Below are 20,637 nucleotides of genomic sequence, written 5' to 3'. Positions count from 1 at the left end.
GATTGCACCACATCCTCTACTCTCCTGCCCTCTCTTGCTTTGCTATACTTGCTGCAGGGCAAAATCACCTGCTGATTAAGCCAACTCGGCTCACTCTGCACCTGTCTGCCTACAGCTGAACGTGGCTGGGGAAAAACAGGCAACCTTGTTGGCGGGCCTCACATTTAAAACAATACCATCTACACTCACTCCCTTTGTGATCTCATTCCTTCCCAAGGTTTTAAACACCATCTAAATGTTGACCACTCTAGAGCTCGTAAATCCCATTCAGACCTCTTTCCTGAACTCTAGACTCTCACATGCCAGTGCCTACTTAATAGCAGACATTTAGGTGTAAAATAGGCATCTCAAACTGAACATATCCAAAAACCAGGCTCTTAACCTCCCCCCAGAAAACCCGTTTCTCCTTTAGTCTTCCTCATTTGATTAATGGCAACTCCATCCTTCAGCTGCTGCGGCTAAAAGACCTTGAATTTACCCGATTCCTTTCTTTCTTCCATACCCTACATCTAATCTGTCAATCAATCCTGTTGGCTCTACCTTCAAAATCCATCCAGAACCCAACCATTTCTCACCACCTCTACTGTTATTACTTGGTGGTCCAAGCCACCACCATATCTCATCTGGATTAATTCAATAGCCTCTGGCCTTCCTGCTTCAACACTTGCTTTCCTTTGAGTCTACTCTGTCTAGCAGCCAGACAGAGATGTTTTATATATATATATATATATATATATATAGTTTTTTTTTTGTTTTTTTTACAGGAAAGTCAGATCAAGTGTTTCCTCTGCTCAGTTCAGTACCATCCAATGGTTTCCCATCTCACTCAGTCACTCAGTATAAAAGCCGAGTCTGGACAACGGTCTGGGAGGCCCATCCAACCTGGGCTCTGCTACACTGCTGACCTCTTCTCCTCCTCTCACACTTTGCATTTCTGTTCTTTCTCTAGAACAGAAGACAGCTCTCCCGAATCATCCAAGTGACATCTTTTCCTCTCTTAGGTCATTCCTGAGATGTCGCCTTCTCAAGAGTTCTTCTTGACTTCCTGATTTAAAACTGAATCCCTCTGTGCAATGCCCTATTCTCCCTTCCTTGTTTTATTTTTCTTTAGAGCAATTATTGCCATCGAATATACTATGTGTCCTCATTCACTTTATTGTCTGTTTCCCTGACTAGGATTTGAGCTCTGAGGGCAGAGACTCTGATACGTTTTGTTCCCTGTTCTTAACTGATGCCTGGCACCATAGGCACCATCATCATTTGCTGAATGAATGAATCTTACCTTCCCTTTTCTAGGAACAAGTATGGCCTGAGATTCTAAAGGTTAAATGTTGCTAGAAACCACCACCATACTCTCCTTTCCAGAGGAACTTTCATAATGGCTACAAATCTGGAACCATCTTGAGGATTGCTTATTTTGCCCACATATTACTCTTTACCCACCATGCATTTTTCCTCTATCTGTAGTCATGTTGCTTTATCATATCTGTGTGTTCCAGGTCTCCTGATTCTAAAGCATTCTGTATTCTCATACATCTTCTTTCCGTTTTGTCTCGAACACCAATGATAATCTTTATAATCAAAATTAACAACTTGTTTGGCCTGTAGGTTTAAACTTCTACTGCTTAGTTTTCTTTTAAAAGTTAAGTTTCCTCTATTAACAACATCAATTTACTATAAATTTATAGCATTTATACTATTTAATATAAATACTATATTTAGAAATACAGTATTTATCACAGAATACTGTCATTACTCACACTTCTAAAAGGAGTATTAGTTATATGTTTTTAGATACATGATACTTGATGACTTTCTCGAAATGGTTTCATCTTGTGAATACCGCTGAAATGCTTTCTTTAGTTTTGGGAGAGTTTTACATGTAATTCATAAAATCAATATCATCCAGAGGTTACTGTCAGGGTTCACAGTGTTCAGGCAACAAACTATTACTGAATTGGGGGAAAAAAGCAATATTTTTCTTGCATATTATTGGTACTATAGGCCTCTAACAGCGGATATTAGCTTTCTCCTCTGTTACAGACTGAATTGTGTCCCCACCTCCCCATTCATATGCTGAAACCCTAACTGCCACTGTGAATGCATTTGGAGGTAGGGTCTTTAAGGAGCTACCTACAGTTAACTAAGGTCATAAGGGTGATCCCTAATCCAACAGGACTAGTGTCCTTATAAGAAGAGGAAGAAACACCAGATGCTCTGTGAGAATCCAGAGAGGAAAGGTCAGGCGAGGACACAGAGAGAAGGCGGCCATCTGCAAGCCAGGAGGAGAGGTCTCAGGAGAAACCGACCTGCTGACATTTTGATTTGGACTTCCAGCCTCCATGATCGTGAGAAGATAACCTTCTGTTGCTTAAGTCATCTAACCTGTGGTATTCTGTTATGGCAGCCTGAGCTGCCTAATACAACCTCCTTCTGCAAAATTGGAATTAACTGTAGGATGAGTGAAAACTAGCAAGAACCTTACTTCCTATCTCAGAAATAACCTTTGGTCACAGAAACAAGTGTCGGTATACAAGCCTGCCATAATCCCCACCTCCAGACTTTGGCAGACAGCTGCAGAATGGTTACCTACATGTGTCAATTATGGATGGGAGGTGGGGCTAGGCAGGGATACAAAGTTAAGAGAGGGTGTTACATAGTTGCAAGAGCTGAAGTTTGGCTGTACATACAATCATTGCAAATTTAAAGGGGCACTGGGGCCATAAGTAAATAAACAAGCCCAGTGATATTAACAAATACGGAAATCTGAAAATACCAAATCTTTCAAATCTTGAAATATCTCAAATCTATCTTCTAAAATATATCAAAACATGTTAAAAAGCACCATGACTTAAAGTTTAAATTAGGTGAATTACCAATGTTAATGGCAGTTTCCTGCTTGTCTCCTGTAAGGATCCAGATTTTGATGTCTGCTTTCATTAGAGTTTCTATGGTTTCAGGCACTTGATCTTGTAATTTATCCTCGATGGCTGTGGCTCCAAGTAGCTGAAGATTCTGGAGAAAGAGAGTGGCAACATTTTTTAAGATTAAAAAAAAGTTTAGATTCTTTAAGAATGAAAAATTGGAGTGTATATATGTTTTAAAATCAGAGACTAAATGATAATTCATGAATTTGTTGTAAATTCCAAATACCCCATTGAGTTTTCTCTCTCAAGGATCCCTAACTTTCATCCAGTACTTTTGGCAGGAGACTTAGGCTCCCTGAAGTTACCTGTCTTATCTTACTCCTCCCTAAGGTAAGGAACTGATTCTAAAAACACACACACAAATGTAGAAGGGGGGAATCAAAAACAGTTAAAAAGGAGCAGGCAGCTATTAAGAAAAAATAAAAACAAAAACTATGGAAGATCACCACAGTGAAGAAGTAATCCAACTGATCTGTTTGAAAAAGAGTAAGGTTACAGGCTAACACTATTAAATTGTAATTTGATGCAGTGTCAGGAAATGGAGACACAAAATACAATGAGAAAGGATGAAGAAAGGAGCAATAAACAAAGTGATAGCATTAGTCTCTGAAAGAAAGAACAGGGCTGAGTGTTTTTCACATGGTTCCATGTTTGCATAGTGGAAGGTCAGAGACCATTAAAGATCTCTTGCTCCTTAGATGGTATCTTTCATACAAGACTGAACACAACCAAAACACTGTGGGAAGCTGTTCTCATCTCTGACAAAGAAGAAGAATGGTTGCTTCTCTCATCTTCCTAAATGGAGGGAAAAGTGAGAACAATCTCCTGGCTGTTAGGGAAACCTGGCCTGCCAAATGGAAACAGATAATGGTGTTCTCGGTCCTAAATACATAGGAATGGGCAATAATGGATTAAGATTTAAATCTTTCTTTGCATCATGTGACCAGGCATTGTCACTAGTTGGGTACCCTTCCCAACGGTGTTCTGCAAGCCACAACCGATTCTCAGTCTTACCCATTTTCCCCATAACCTAACCTCCAGAATGAACGACTTCAGCATTTATCTTTCTTCTCAACTATTTTCTCCCTTCTTGACTTCATTTTTTAATTTACAATATCAGACAAGGACAGACTAGATATAAGGGAGATTACGGCAAAGGATAGTGTCTGGGTTGATAATAATAAAGAAAGCATTCCACTTTCTATTTTTCCCTTTAACATTAAGTCCTATTTACTTTTCATCACAATTCAAGTCTAAAAATAACCCCAAGTCTTGGTAGGCATGGAAAATAAAGTTAAATGTATATACAAACACATAAGAGTGAGTGTGTGTAGTTGAGTATATTGCTCAGGAATGTTTTTGGCTATAAATAATAGAAAAAAATCTGACTGAAGGTGGCTTAAATAAAGACTTCTAACATCACTAGTACTGAAGTGGGTAGCTATGGGTATAAGATCGTTGGCTTGACTATATTTCCACGCATTCTCCAGATCTCTCTCAGTGTCTCAAGGTGGCTGTCGCAGCTATAATTATAACAGCCACACTGAAGACAAGAAAAAGGTGGTAAAAGCACCTTATTTGAAAAGCAAAAGGGTTTCTAAAAGTCCTCAGCCTGTTTCCAAATACAGCAACTGGCCCGATGGGGCTACATGGCCATCCTGAACTGTTAGTATTTAGCTTTTCCAGCCTCAGTGGAGGGGCAAGGCAGAAGGGCAGTAGGAATAGGTGTTAAGTTAGCTGGCCTGCAGTCTCTGCCACAGGGCTTAAATATAGATGCGCGAGCCTATGCATCAGTGTTAGTATATACACACATGCGTTTACGTGTGTAGGTATGTGTACAGACACACACACATCCACCACGGCTCTGCCTGGTGAAACGTGGCTCATCCTGGAAGTCCAAAAGAAGTTTTCCTTTATTTCTTAAAACAAGTTTTCCCCTCTGCTGTGCTCTGACAGAACTTTGCTCATCTATACATACTTAATTTATCATATTAAGATTACCTGTTTAAACGTATGACTCTGGTAGTTTTGTTCAAAATCAGGGATCATGCCTCCAAGCTCCTTGTTTCTTCACAAACAAGGAGACAGGAGCCCAGAGGGGGGCAATGATTTGTCACAGTGACATAACTTGATAGATTACGGAAGGGCAGGGCTTGAACCAATATCCTCTGTATTGCCCATCGTGTTCTTGTCCCTTTGTGTCTAGGATGGTGCCCAAGATAGTGGTCAACTCCCAGTCTCTGCCCCATAAATGTTGGCTGAAGTAAATTAAGTAGGCATCAGTCTGTGAGGGGCTAGTGTTGACTTCTTAAAGTTCGTTTCTACTTAAGTAATATTAGGTAGAGGACCAAATGCAGCTCCTCCTCTGGTTGTAGGCTGATGTCCCTATTCGGCATGAGGGAGTGAAGGGCCCTTAACTTGGGCGTATTCCTCATAACAATGCTGGCCTGAGCACTAAGTGATGACTCAGAGGAGACCCTGTGAGCCCAGACATACCACATCAGATTCCGAGGAGACGCTGAAGAAGAGCTCTGGGGAGTCTTTGGTCCCTGGCTACCTATAAAAAGTGCAATTTTAAGTTGAAAAAAGGAAAAGTAGGGACCAGGTTCTGTTCACCTTTATACTCTATCTCCAGAACACTGATAGTCAGCATTTGGTATATTTGCAGAGTGAGTGAATGACAAAACAAACAAACAAAAAACAAAACCCAAAAAAACCCCCAATCCAAACGTTCTAAAGTATTGTTGCAATCTAGACTATTTTCTCTTCAATATATTCCAAATAACTTATGCAGCTCTTAGATTCACTTGATGCATGACTTCCTAGTATATAAGACAGGAAAGCAAATTTCCTTCTTTAAAAAGATAGCATTATTTTATTATCTTTAATGGGAAGCAGATTTGAAATCTATCAAAACCTGATGAATAATCATCATCAAGAAGTTCAAGAATGAAAAGGAAGACCAGTTCAGCATCAACTATGCCAGCAGCACAACTGCTGTAATTTCAACACTGAGACAATGGTTCCATCAGTTCTTTCGGCTACTTTTAGGAAATCAGTAGCTAAATCATTCTGGCCCACGTGCCAGGGAAGATCAGGATATAGTTGTGTCCACAGAAAGCATGATAAGATTTTAAACGATCATGAAGATAGTTCAGTAATATAAGCTCTCAAAAATTTTAAACCAAAAAAGTATTTTTTTTGTAGTATGTTTCACAAAACCCTGGGGTAACTAGATAATGTGAGAGCCAAGATGTGAATACACTCATTAGAAATATATAAACAAGTTTATTTGCCTATTTTCTAGTTCTACTTTAAGGGGATATATGAGCTCAGGAAGCACATGGGTATACACTACTCTGCAGAAACCTAATAAAAATAAAATGACTGCATGGGGGAGATCACACTGAAAGCATATCTGAAAGAAGGAAAGCAGCTGGTTTTGCACAGGTAAAAAGGAAACATTTTCCAAACCAGGCAAAGATAATATAAAGTACCAAAAAGGTAGGGCCAGCAATGAATATGCTGAGAAATGTTACAAGTAGGTTAACTTGGAGCATGTTGGTGGCTATGATAACAGGAATTTCTAATGAAACATTTCTGAATATTTAGCAAAATTGCAGTGGGTCTACTTTGATGCCTACGAAAGAAAAACTACATTTGAAAGCCTGTTAATTTTCCCTTTATCCTCAGGTACAGCACTTACTAATTTTAGTGGAAGGCTCTGCAGGCTCCTTTCCTTTGGCCCTGGTGTCATTTATTGTGAGATTAGATCTTGAGTGATAGGCTGTTCAGCCTCTGGAAATGAATATCTTTAGCTACACAATGATCATCAGGAAAAAAGATTTGAACTTTGCGTGCTTTTCCTGATCATAACACAAGAGCGTTTAGGCCATAATCAATTTCATCCCAAACATGTATTACCTTACACAGATGGCCACTAATGGTCACAATGGGAATTACATATTCAGCAAGTGTTGAAATGTGATAAAATTCCCATGGCATTTATGGAATTAAAAAAAAAAACCTCCAAAGACTAATTTTACTTTCAAAATGTCACTGTGCCAAAAGTTATAAAGGTTTCAGTTGATGCCTCTTTGATATAATATAGATTTAATTATCAGTGAAAAATCATGAAATAATATTTATTTACCTAGAAAAGTCATCAATAATCTTATTTTCTCTTTTAGATGTTCATAATGTAATGCTTTTAAAAAGGGATATAAGTATAAAATTTCTACCCCAGTGAAGATACAAACGTCATGTAGAGTATTTAAAAACTATGGTAAAATGTATTATGACAGATTTGGAAATTGTGTTTTTTCCCCCAATACATTTATATTACATATATTGGGAAATAACAGAACCTTAAAATGACCTATTTCCATATAAGCAAATATTGTGTCAGGGCTTAGATTATTTCGTATTTTTTAAAAGTTTATGATATGTTCCTAAATGAGGAAAAGCATAGTTATCAAACTCATATCAACTTGGGCTTCAGACGATAACATGGACTATTGGGCAGAAGTTTCTTTGAAGACAAATAAAAGGAATAATACTGGTAAATAAAGTTTTATCACTGGAGTAAATATGAATAAATAGTAGTAACATTTGGGAACCTTTGTTACAACATAAAATAAGATTGTGACTAGGCAGATGAAGAAACATTTCCTTAGCACAGAAATACCAGATACGGCTATGTGCTTTACACTGATTCATTCAGTTAATAGCTTCGGGGAGGCTGAATAAATTATGTCAGGTCAAACTGGGGTACAGCTGAGCTAGGATGGTAGAAACAAGACACCAAGAATCAATACACACCCCAAGGCAGCGAATGGAAAGTAAAACTGTGATTAAATGAAAGTTAGAATTTTATGTAAATCATCAGGTTTTTAAACATTTGTCTCTGTTGTTCAGTTCTTGGTAATACTCTGTTTCTGTGAATGGGTTTCAGCCTCAGTCCTGAGGCGTTCCTGCCAGGGTTACCTGTTTCCTGTTTCCACCTGCAGGCCCCAGACTCACATTTTGGGACTGGTTTCCTTCCACACACACACGTGTGTCTGCATTCCCTCCCTCACACACACACCGAGCAGGTAGTTCTGGGCAAGATGGTGGGACACAACCATAGTCCCTTCCTTCCTCGAATTTGTACTTCAGAATCCATTCTTTGGAGCCTCCCTTCCTTGTTTTCTGACTGTACCCCCTTGCCTTGCGTTGGTACCTGTTTCTCCTAGACCCTGCTGCCTGGCTGTCATCAAGCCCCAAGTAATTAGCCACAGGAGCAGAAATGGAGAGCAGCGGTCTTCAGATTTACCTGAGGGGCTTATTACACACAGATCAGTGGGCCCTACCCGCAGAATTTCTCACTGAGTAGGTCTGAGATGAGGCCTGGAAATGTACATTGGTGACAATGCTGCTGGTTTGAGGACCTAATTGCTTGTCTCCAGCAAGGTTGACAAACTATTTCTGTAAAGAGACAGATGGTAAATATTTTAGGGTTTGAGGGTCGTACATTCTGTGCTGCAATGACTCAATGCTGTCACTGTAGTGTGAAAATGGCCAAAGACAATTTGTAAACAAATGGATGGAGCTGTGTTCCAATAAAACTTTATTTACAAAAATAGGCAGTGGGTGAATGTGGTTCTTGCGCTGGAGTTTGCAGACCCTTGATGCATAATACTGGTGAGCAGCGCATCTCTGCACCGGCCTCCATCCTGACTGATTGCTCTTGATACTTCCTGGGTCAGCTCTGACCCTTTTTTCTTAGCCTGGCCTTAGGTCCTCTGGTCCCAGTTCTCTCACCTCTCCTTGCAATCCCAAACTATAGACAGAGCCTCTCAACTGTAATATACGATTACCATCAGAGAAAAACAGTATTCTCCCTAAATAATCGCTTTATTATATGCTATATACTATCTTAGAAGTAAACACAAAATTTTCTGTGAGCACAAAAGATAAAAACAGGAAATAAGTATTTTCTTAGTTTGGGTGGCTCCAAAAAACCATCCAACACGAGTTAACATTTGACCTAAAATCCTAAACGAAGAATTAAGAATTAGCCAGGCACTTGGGAGAGGTGGGGAGGGATGCAGGAAGAAATCCCAAACAGAAGAAATCACATGTTGTTGCAAAGACATAGGTATGCAAATGCACATTGTGTTTGAGAAGCTGCCATTTAGTCAATATGGAACCAATAGATGAAGCGAGGTGTGTGGTGATTTAAATAATGCTAATTTAATAGGGTTGTTCTGAGGATGAAATTGGATCAGTCATCTCAAACTCTGAGTACTAAGTTAGGAAAATGATAAGCCTAAAAAACCGGCAGGGAATGGAAATCAAAGGGGCTATTTTTTATGTTTGGGATTCCAAAGGCAAAGGGCATCTGGGGAAGAATTGCAGAAGGGGAGGGACAGGATCAGATTTACACTCACAGGGTTCACCGGTGGCCAACTGGGGATGGATGGGGAAGAATGGAGGTTGCCAGACCAGTTGGAAGACTGTGGCAGTCATCAAACTCTTTAGCTTTAAGGTACGGTAGCTCTGGAATACAGAGGCCCTGGTGACCATGGGATTCTCAGAACCATTCTACAACGCTGGTTCTCAAAGATCACCGGCTTCTCTCTGGTCTGCATTCCACTGGGCATCATTCACTCTTGCGCTTCTCTTCTCAACATCTCTTTGCACACAACAAAGGGGTTTTATTTAACAGAAGAGACTCTCATACCTCTGTCCTTTCAGTTTAAGCTGAGCTAGAGCACACGAAGACTAACAGCGTTAAATCATTGGCATGGCTCATTAGCCTGCTTCTGGAGAAATCAGGCAACCAAGGCCAAGAAGGAGGTTTTAACTTGGTGCTTTTTGAACCACAGAAATCATATTTGAATTGTCACAGAGCCAAGGGCTTGCCAACTAAGGTCAGAATTCACACACCCAGCTGAAAAGAATCAGGATTTGAGAGGCGACTGGGTGTAGCCTGCAAAAACAACACATCCATCTTATCTGAGTGAGAAGAGAGCAAAACCCAGTGTGGAAAGTCTACCTCAAAGCGTTCATAATTAGGGATCGATCAGCCAGAAAGGAGAAGCGTGAGATTAGAGATCTAAGGGAATATTAAGTACTTTCACTAAGAAGACTCTAAAGACGAGTTGAGGGAAAATCATGAAAAACATATTCCCACCTTCATTTTTTTTTTTTTTTTTTTTGGGGGGACGCGGGCCTATCACTGTTGTGGCCTCTCCGGCTGCGGAGCACAGGCTCCGGACGTGCAGGCTCAGCGGCCATGGCTCACGGGCCCAGCCGCTCCGCGGCATGGGGGATCTTCCCGGACAGGGGCACGAACCCGCGTCCCCTGCATCGGCAGGTGGACTCCCAACAACTGCACCACCAGGGAAGCCCCCCACCTTCATTTTTAAGGAGGATAGAGTACATTACATTACACAGAGTGCACACAGCCTGCCTCATTTCCTACGCAGACGGGTCCTGAATACCATGCCTCCCAACCCCAAGGGCTGATCTCATGATGACTCAACTACACACGTGGTTACGTTTTACTTTTCAAGTCACCAACATTTTACATACATTCTTGCTTTCTTTTAAACCATGCTGGCAGAATAACATACGGATTAGGAACATGAGATCTGGAATTAAGACAGAACTGGGATTTGAATCCCTGCTCTGCCAACTACTGGATATGTGTCCTTCAGCAAATAACTTAAGAATTTCTACATCAGCAAGATAAGGCTAATAATATGGCTGTACTAGAGTTGTTTTGAGGATGAAAATAGATTGTTTATCTTAACCTTTTTGTTTTTTTTTTTTTTTTTTGAGTACAGGTAGGAAAAGATGTTGAGTACTTACCTAAGACTAGGTATGTCTATATCTTTTGTATAACCGATTTGCTTTGTTAATGTTAATAAATTATATATATTGCAAGATGCAACAACAAATTGTAAAAAAAAAAAAAAAGATGAGTAAAACATAAATAGAAACAGAAGTTATAACATTTTCTTGCTTACCCCAATGGTTCATTTTGTGTACCCCACCTTAGAGGCCCCTGGAACTAACTAATCAAGTTAAGGAGCAGAGGACTTGAAGCTTAGTAGAGGCTCAAAAACTGGCAGGTCTTCTTAGTAGGTAAGCTGACAGACTGCAAATGTTCTTAAGCAAACAGTAAAACAGGAAACTACTGGAATTTGAAACCACAAAATCACCAGTACATCATGTAAATTTTCATCTAGTAAGTTTCAGTTTTTAGTACAAATGAAAGTGATATTGGCAGCTACTAAGAATAGAAACGGGTGGTTTTATCTGAAAAAGTATTCAGTTCGAATATAGAAATTACTGTGAATTTGGCAGTCATAAATGTTCAGGAAAAGTTCTGTTTTTCATTAAGTTTTCTACTTCTCTAGGAATCCTCTACACCACTCCCCACCATATGTTGGGAAGGGTGCTGGACTGCTGTTAGTTACCCCCCGAGTGTAGTGGTCAGTCTGTATTATGCCACATCAAGGCAGTCTTCTAAAAAATCCCAGAAATGTCAACCATATTTTGGGGAGGAACCAAGGAGATAATATAAAAAAAAAGATCACTAACTACCTCACTGTCCTATCTCGGGGCCTATCGCGGAGCCCAGGGTGCTAAGCCCTGTCTCCAATGACATTTTCCAGTGTTTAAGTTTACTGCCTATCTCCCTGCACTGAAATGAAGACAGGGATTTTTCCATCCTTTCCCCCTCCTGTGCCCCCTGAGCCCACAGCAGAGCCTGACAAGTGCTGAGGCATTTGTTGTTGAATATTTGCGACCAAGTGTGTCCCACATTCATATGTTAAATAAGTAGGAAGACAGGTTTTTAAAAAAATGACTGAGTCTAAATTTCTAACGAATGCATCCTTTAAAATCCTTAGCTACCTTTTCTAACACATCCCTAAAGTATCCTTAGTGACAACGCATTTGAAACCAACACCCTCAAATGTGCAGAAAGCATGAACTATGTGGGTAACAGGAGGCAGGCTTTCGTTAAGCAAGCACTAAGTAAATTTAGCCTTTGAATTAATTATTTAATTGACTCATTCATTTATTCATAAAATACTTATTCAGTGATTAATACAGGCCAGACAGGCAGTTCTTGGAGACACAGAGATGAGTTCGATAAAAACGATCCCTGCTCTCACGAAGCTTCAATCTAGTGGAAGATATATATTAACTATGAATTATAAAAATTTGTGCATATAAGACACAACACAGCTATCTGATTCAAAGGGGTGCTAAATGCTGCCAAAATTGTAGCTTTTCGATTACTCTTAAGCTCAAAAATGATCCTCTCTGACCCATAATTAATCTAAAAGACGTTAACAGATAAAAGTATGGGGTAAGTTTAGATTTTTCAAAAAGCATATTTTGTAATTTATGCCTCATAATAAGAGAAGAAGACAAGAACAATTTTATCACCAGGGAAATACTAGACAAGTATTATATCTCACTGTTTTCTGTAATGCTCAAGATAAATAATTTGCTTTCTCAAACATCAGAAGTGATTAGAAGGTAATTTATGCAATTGCATTTCCCTATTGAAGCAAATAAATATAAAAATTTTTCAAAAACTCTATTTACCATGAAGGAATACCTTCATATTTCAACCAATGGTTTCATTATAAAATATTCCCCAATAAGTAAGATCAAAGCCCTCTGTACCACTAATTTTCAAAGGAATCCAGCAGCATACTATAAGTATGAGGCAAATAAAGCTGTGTCTTAGAAATAAATATAAAGTAGCAGATCAAAGAGGAAGGTGAGAAATTACAGAGAAACCACTGCTAATGAAGTGTAAGACTTGATAATTATTCTGTTATTTATTTGCAATTTTTTCCCAACCAAATAACAAATAAATTCTTAATTTAAAAAATAATCTAGGGCTTCCCTGGTGGCGCACTGGTTGAGAGTCTGCCTGCCGATGCAGGGGACACGGGTTCGTGCCCCGGTCCGGGAAGATCCCACATGCCGCGGAGCGGCTGGGCCCGTGAGCCACGGCCGCTGAGCCTGCGCGTCCGGAGCCTGTGCTCCGCAACGGGAAAGGCCACAACAGTGAGAGGCCCGCGTACCGCAAAAAATCTAATATTTAAAAACATAGACCAACACTATAAGTGGTTTCATAATCTAAATTACAAGTCCAAATACATTGTCTTTCAAAAGAAATAGGCTAAAGAAGGTAAAACAGGTCAAGTGTGCTGTCTGAAAGAATGAGACAACTGTAAATTCTTTCAAGTGGTGACGAACAGAGACGAAAAGGTGTTTTCTGTCCACAAAACCCAAGTGATGCTACAATTCTCCTCAAATTGGGTAAAGACACCTCAAGTATCTGATGTGATTCTCATAATCTCTTTGGCATTTTAACTATGTGAGCCTTCTTGCTCCTGAATGTCTTGGGTTTCCTAGTAATAAATGTCACCTTCCTGACCTTCATTTAGTAAAAGAAATAAGATGTTTCAGGAACATCCTGAAACAACTCATAGCATCAGAGAAATGATTTCTTTTTAATCCTGAAAAGTCTACCATCTGAATGCAAGTGTTGGAGACCAAACTGTACAACTGTGTAGCAGAGATGTTGATGATATTTTATAGATGGATGTAAAAGTCCTAAATCCTCTAAAAATGACTGTCACTAGGGAAAACCCTATCCAGAGAACTTTTTCAAACCTTTCACATCCTCTCTCCCTTACTGTGCCCTGGAGGTGAAGGGGGGAATTCTAGTGCTCAGATGAGCTGGGTAGAAAAGTAACAAAGCATTGCACCAGGGGACACATGGCATTATCTTCTTGGCTTATTTTGATACATGTTTTTGGAATTATGCTAGGAGTTATAGCCCCCAAGGGAATAAGGCTTTTAACTAAATTTTGAAAACTGAATTACTTGTTTGAACAAACACTGGAGGGATAAGACAGATAGCAGGGTTTAAAAGTACAACCTTAACCATATTATAATATTTCCACTTATTTTGTAACTTATTAAAAATACATTCTTGATTTCAGGAAAAGCTCTACAAATCTTCCACATTTTAAATGCCTTTAATATAATGCTACCATTAATGTGTCAATGGCATTTTGCATCATTAATTCAAAATTGGCCAGAAACGTCTTGTGTATGACCACAAGGATGTTCTGATCTTTTGTTGAAAAGCGAGGGAAAATATCTATAGAAATTTTGAGAAGCACATTTCCTAAAAATTTCACACACATACGGAATATTATCTGGTTTCCAAACTGTGCTCCGTGGAGCCCCAGAGTCCTGAAAAGCCACTCGTGGACCACGATGAGGGCAAGGGTCTGAAGGGAGAGACAGTTAGGGGCTTCTCCCCACCTCTCCACTTGTTAATCACAGAAGCTCTGCTTCTGTATATTACATATACACTGAAAATATATAAATATATTCAGGCAATACTTAGTTTGGAAAATGGGTTCTGCTCTTATAAAAAAAGAGGGATTTGAAAACCACTCTCACAGTTTAAAAGTCATTATCTTACAAGTCCAATATTATGGCCTATATAAAAAACAGATCCCAACCATATGAAAAATAGATTACAAAAAACGAGTCTCATTTAAAGTAGCCAAGGAAGAAGCCAAAATGGATGAGCCTAGGACTATGACAGCTAAATTTAAGTTAGAGTGACACACGAGCAGAACCTGCGCTGACACACTGAAACCCGCCTCCCACAACTCCTCCCGAATACCAATTCCAGCTGATTTTAACAGAGAATGGAAGCTCAGACCAAGGGAGACCCGCTATCACCCCACACTCCCCAAACGATCAGGGGGGAGAATCATTTTTCAGAAAAGCAGCTTTTAGTTGCAGGGACCCCTCTGTGTCATTGTGCCTATTCTTTTTCTTTTAAGATAGACCTCTGCTCTCCTTTAACTGGTAAAATAATCTTTTGAGGCTCATTTCAAAAGTTACCACCTCTCTGAAAGCTTGCTATGGCCCAAGTTCGTGGGTCATTCCTCTGGATTTCCTAGAGGAACTGGTTCAGACCATGACACTCAGAGGGCCACACTGAGTGTTCCTTATTTGGTTGTGCATCCCTGATACCTAGCATCTATTAACCGCTTAATGAAAGTTACTTAAGTTAATTACTGAAAGAAACGATGGTTTCAGGGGATATAGAAAATCAGTCCTTATATGGAACAAGCTGGCTGACCATGGGAACCAATCTCTTCACCTTTCTGATTTTTCAATAAAAGAGAGCATGGCTTATCATGAAGTAAAGAGGAATTAGCTATAAATTCCCTTTTTCATTTATTTTAGGTAAGAGACAGTCATAAGGGAGGCTTCTGTATCTGTAAACTAAAAATATATAAATACATGTAATGGAGTTCCCCAGGCAACTTAAATTTCAATGTGACTCGCGATCGCCATCTGCTGGAAGAAAGGTTGAACATCTGTTCTAGTTAAAAGAGCGAAGTCAAAATTTAATGACATATTAAACACACACACACACACACACACACACACACACACAACTGTTAAACCTATAAAATCGAATCTATAAACTCTAGGACATTCACAGTAAAAATGTTAGGCACATTAAACATTGAACTCCAGAATCTGCTACAGTGCACTTCAAGTAGAAACAAAATTTAATGGTTAGAATCCACTTAAAATATTTTTATTCAGTTATTATATATTAATTCTACCATTGCCACAGGGGAAAAGGCTTCATTATATTCAGGCTGTGTAGGAAAGGAGACAGGAGAAAAAGAATCATTTCCAAACAGTTTTTTTTTTTTTAACTTCTCAAAAGAGTAAGAAAAGCCAAAGATTAAGAATCAATACCACTAGTATTTTAAGACAATATGGGACTTTGGTTGGAGATATTGAAAGAGATTATAGTCATGGTCTCATAAATAAAAAATTACTTTATTTCACTAATATTCCAAAGACATAACCATATATAAGGATATTAAAAAAAAAGGGAGAGAGAAATTCAATAAATTGATTAATAACAAGTCTCCTGCTGTGTGTGCACATCTAAAATTGGTGGCGGCGGTGGGATTTATCGAGTTGGAGGGTTCCATACATGCTATCACAAGTCTTCTGAGAGATAAGGAGGATACAAAATAGGTTCAAATATAAGGGAGAGATGAGACACAAACTAGCCTCTAAAGTGATCTCAATCCACTGAGAAGACAGGGGAACAGTATCTAGAGTCACAAGTGGCAACTGCATACCAGAGAAAACCACCTCCAGCTGTACCATGCCACTGCCGGTATTACACAGAGTGGGCGGCATGCGGGGAGAGGAAGGAGGGAAGGGTCCAGGGAGACATGCATGGTGCTGGCTACCATCCAAGACAGGAAGTACATTGAGAGAGACGAAGAAAAAACATGTCAGTCGTCACTCAACTGAAGGCAAGATCAACTTGAAGCAAGCTTGAGTCTGTGCCTTATAAACATGAGTATAGTTGAAGGAATTATGTAATTAGGAAGTCAGAATGAAGATACTCCAGTGGCTAAGAGTATGAACTCTGGAGCCAGAGTGAGAATTCTGGTTCACCCTCTATGAGCCGAGTAATCTATAAAATTACTTAACCTCTCTGGTACCCTGATTTCTTCATCTGCACAGTTGGGATAATTAACACTACCTACCTCAAAGGGATGCTATGAAGATTAAATAATTTAATACAGGGGTCCCCAACCCCCGGGCCATGGACCGCTATAGGTCCGTGGCCTGTTAGGAACCTGGCCCACAGCAAGAGGTGAGCAGCGGGAGAGCGAGTGAAGCTTCATCTGTATTTACAGCCGCTCCCCATCAATCGCATTACCGCCTGAGCTCTGCCTCCTGTCAGCGTTATGGTGAGTCGTATAATTATTTCATTACATATCACAATGTAATAATAATAGAAATAAAGTGTACAAGAAATGTAATGTGCTTGAATCATCCCGAAACCATCCTCCCTCCCTGGTCTGTGGAAAAATTGTCTTCCATGAAACTGGTCCCCGGTGCCAAAAAGGTTGGGGACCGCTGGGTTAATAGATTCAAGTGCTACAAATAGCATGTGGCACACGGTAAGTACAACATAAAAATGTCTGCTATTTTTAATTTAGGAAGCAAGATTTCTTGCTATTTATACAGCATCAATCATAGTGTATCCATCACTTTTTTGGCTGAATAGCCTTGGTTTCTTTGTCGGTAAAATGAGGATATTTATAGTTGTGGCAGAAATGATGGATGTATCTAAGTGAACAATGACAGGCCAGATATAAGCACTGGGTTGTTCACTTATACATTCTATATGATTGGCTATGGAGTCACACAAGCTGTATATTTATTATATTACTTTGCATTACACATTATATGCCTTCATTAACTGTATACACACATGCATGTGTGTGCAGCTTGTGTGCATGTCTGTGTGTGGGCAGGAGGCACGCACACCTTCAGCAATGCTGATGCAATGGAAGATTTTGGCAAAGGTATTGCTAGATGAGACTAAATTTGATCCAAAATTGTGAAAAGAGCCCAGATCTATATAAAGCAATTCCAGAGACTTTTCAGCAAAAACTTTAAGAGCTGTCAGTGCTTCGACCGGAGGAGATTCAACAGTTTAGCGGTGTGTCAAGATATTTTGATTTTAATTTTATTGGCCCCTTGAATTAAGACAAGTTTTCTGGAAACCAAACTTGCCTTACGGGCAAAACAGTCTTCCACGTACCTTTTCAATTAACTCGTAGCTCTCTTCCAGTTTGAGCAGCCTGTTCTGCACGGACGTGGACGCCCGGTGATAGACCGTTCGCCACTCCTGAAAGTCGCTCTCTGAAATCTCAGCCACGGCGAAACACAAAGTTCTTAACCCTGAAAAAAAGGGAGCATACACCCCCAACCACAACATCAAATAAGATTTTGTTCAGAAGTCTGACACTTGCTTATTTTTTTTTCCCCCATAGCACAGTGATATTGATCTGGTGCTCAGGAAATTTACAGTTAGGTAGAATGATGCGGCAGCCACTCTGCAAACCAGTTTGGTACCGTCTAGAAATGTTAAACGTAAATGTATGACCCAGCAATTTCACTCCCAGCCATCTACCTAAGAGAAATGAAATCATACACCCACACAAGGACTTGTAGGTACATGTTCATGAGCAGCACCATTCACACCAGCCCCCAAAAGGAAACAGTCCAAATGTCCATCAACTGGTGAAGAGATAAACAAAAACTGGTGGATCCATACAACAGAATACTCTTGAACAATGAAAAGGAATGGAGTAGTGATGCATACTGCAGCACAGATGACCTCCAAAACCATGATGTTAAGTGGAAGAAGCCAGACACAGAAGATCACATCACATGTTGTCGAATTTCATCAAAAGAAAAGTCCAGAAAAGGTAAATTTATAGTGACAAATAGTAGGTTAATTTTCCTGGGGGGTTGGAGTGTGGGTAAGGGGTGCCTGCAAACAGCATGAAGTTTCATCTTGGGGTGAAAGAAGTGGTTTAAATTTGGATTGACACTTCCGTTTTTATTTAACGAAGTCTCATTTCGAAAACACCGATTCAGTTCAAACAATATGTTGAAATCTGATTCAAGTTCAATGGAACCTTAGTGTCCAATTCCACAGCTCTTTCAATCCACCCTCCACGTCTTGAGTAACTTTTCTAAAATCTGAATGAATCTCATCAGGTTATTCCTTTGTTTGGAGTCTTTTCATCGTTCCCCAGGATGAAGTCCAAACCTCAGAGTCTGGCTCAGTCACCACATATCAATTGCCTTCCACCTCATTCTCTGCCATTCACTTCCCATGGTAGGGTCTTTGCACAAACTGGTCATTTTTTTCTCCATTCCCCCCTCTCAACCCCCTCTGCTGCCTGCCTTGCATCTACTTTAAGACTCAGTTCTTAAAACCATCTCTTTGAAGCATCCTCCTCTCACCCAGACCCCAAAGGCAGAAATCCCCAACACTCCTGTGGTATGAATGGCAATGTTTCATATTGTTTTTCTTGTGATCTCCTACATTAGCTTGAAGCTCCTGAAGGGCAGGGTCCCGGAGTTCTTCATACCTGTAACTCCAGTGCTGAACACAGTGGCTTCACAGACGCTTATGAAGTAAGGAAGAGAGGGACCCCAACGGGGTCTACTGGGAGAGCCACCTTCCTCTAACTGGGATATATGGTTGTATTTACTACTGCTCTTTTACCACTGTGAATCTGTAGTATAAAGAGTCTAAAAAACTGAGGGACAGTGACAAAAAAGGAATACCCTGGGAAAACAATCACAGCTGATTTTTTTTTTTTCCCTCTCTCTCTTTTTTTTGCGGTACGCGGGCCTCTCACTGTAGTGGCCTCTCCCATTGCGGAGCACAGGCTCTGGACGCGTAGGCTCAGCGGCCATGGCTCACGGGCCCAGCTGCTCCGCGGCATGTGGGATCTTCCCGGACCGGGGCACGAACCTGTGTCCCCTGCATCGGCAGGCGGACTCTCAACCACTGCGCCACCAGGGAAGCCCCACAGCTGATGTTTGAAGTGACCTACTTCTAGTGCTCAATGCCTGTCAATTTTATAATTCACTTGGAGGCTACCCTCAGCCAGAAAAAAGTTAATGAGCTGGAACAAGGAAGAGGGAGAAGCATTTACCAGCCATGATAAATGCAGTTAACTAGGTTCCCAAGAAGACAATGTCCTCGCTCAAGGTTATTTAGCTCTCAGACAATTAGGTGCTAGTGATCTCAAGTCAACTAAAATATGGCTGGGACCATGTCAGAAAAAGAAGCAAAGAAGAGGGGCTTCCCTGGTGGTGCAGTGGTTAAGAATCTGCCTGCCATCAAAAAGAGTCATGTACCACAATATTCATTGCAGCTCTACTTACAATAGCCAGGACATGGAAGTAACCTAAGTGTCCATCGACAGATGAATGGATAAAGAAGATGTGGCACATATATACAATGGAATATTACTCAGCCATAAAAAGAAATGAAATTGAGTTATTTGTACTGAGGTGGATGGAACTAGAGTCTGTCATACAAGTGAAGTAAGTCAGAAAGAGAAAAACAAATACCATATGCTAACACATATATACGGAATCTAAAAAAAAAGGTTCTGAAGAACCTAGGGGCAGGACAGGAATAAAGACGCAGACAAAGAGAATGGACTTGAGGATACGAGGAGGGGGAAGGGTAAGCTGGGACGAAGTGAGAGAGTGGCATGGACATATATACACTACCAAATGTAAAATAGATAGCTAGTGGGAAGCAGCTGCATAAGCACAGGGACATCAGCTCGGTGCTTTGTGACCCCCTAGAGGGGTGGGATAGGGAGGGTGGGAGGGAGATGCAAGAGGGAGGAGATATGGGGATATATGTATATGTATAGCTGATTCACTTTGTTATGAAACAGAAACTAACACACCATTGTAAAGCAATTATACTCCAATAAAAGTTGTTAAAAAAAAAATCCACCTGCCAATGCAGGGGACACGGGTTCGAGCCCTGGTCTGGGAGGATCCCACATGCTGCGGAGCAGCTGGGCCCATGTGCCACAACTACTGAGCTTGTGCTCTAGAGCCCGTGTGCCACAACTACTGAAGCCCGCGTGCCTAGAGCCCGTGCTCCGCAACAAGAGAAGCCACCACAATGAGAAGCCTGCTCACCGCAGTGAAGGGTGGCCCTTGCTCACCACAACTAGAGAGGGCTGCGCATAGCAGTGAAGACCCAACACAGCAAAAAAAAAAA

The 20,637-nt window shown here is 40.4% G+C and overlaps 1 protein-coding gene across 4 annotated transcripts in view; it reads right to left on the bottom strand.

Moving 5' to 3' along the window:
* The window catches only part of ATP8A1 (ATPase phospholipid transporting 8A1), a 235,545-nt gene that overhangs the window by 97,911 nt on the left and 116,997 nt on the right, over positions 1–20,637 (bottom strand). For all 4 annotated transcript variants that reach the window (XM_024731618.1, XM_024731619.1, XM_024731621.1 and 1 more), the window contains 2 exons: positions 17,629–17,768; positions 2,877–3,015 (listed from right to left, as the gene is read on the bottom strand). In XM_024731618.1, coding sequence (XP_024587386.1) covers positions 2,877–3,015; positions 17,629–17,768 — 279 coding nt within the window. The remainder of the gene's footprint in view (positions 1–2,876; positions 3,016–17,628; positions 17,769–20,637) is intronic.

The sequence above is a fragment of the Neophocaena asiaeorientalis genome, unplaced genomic scaffold, assembly GCF_003031525.2.
Source record: "Neophocaena asiaeorientalis asiaeorientalis breed wild unplaced genomic scaffold, Neophocaena_asiaeorientalis_V1.1 scaffold39, whole genome shotgun sequence".
NCBI classification, from domain to species: Eukaryota; Metazoa; Chordata; class Mammalia; order Artiodactyla; family Phocoenidae; genus Neophocaena; species Neophocaena asiaeorientalis.
This window is presented reverse-complemented; position numbering and strand designations above follow the sequence as displayed.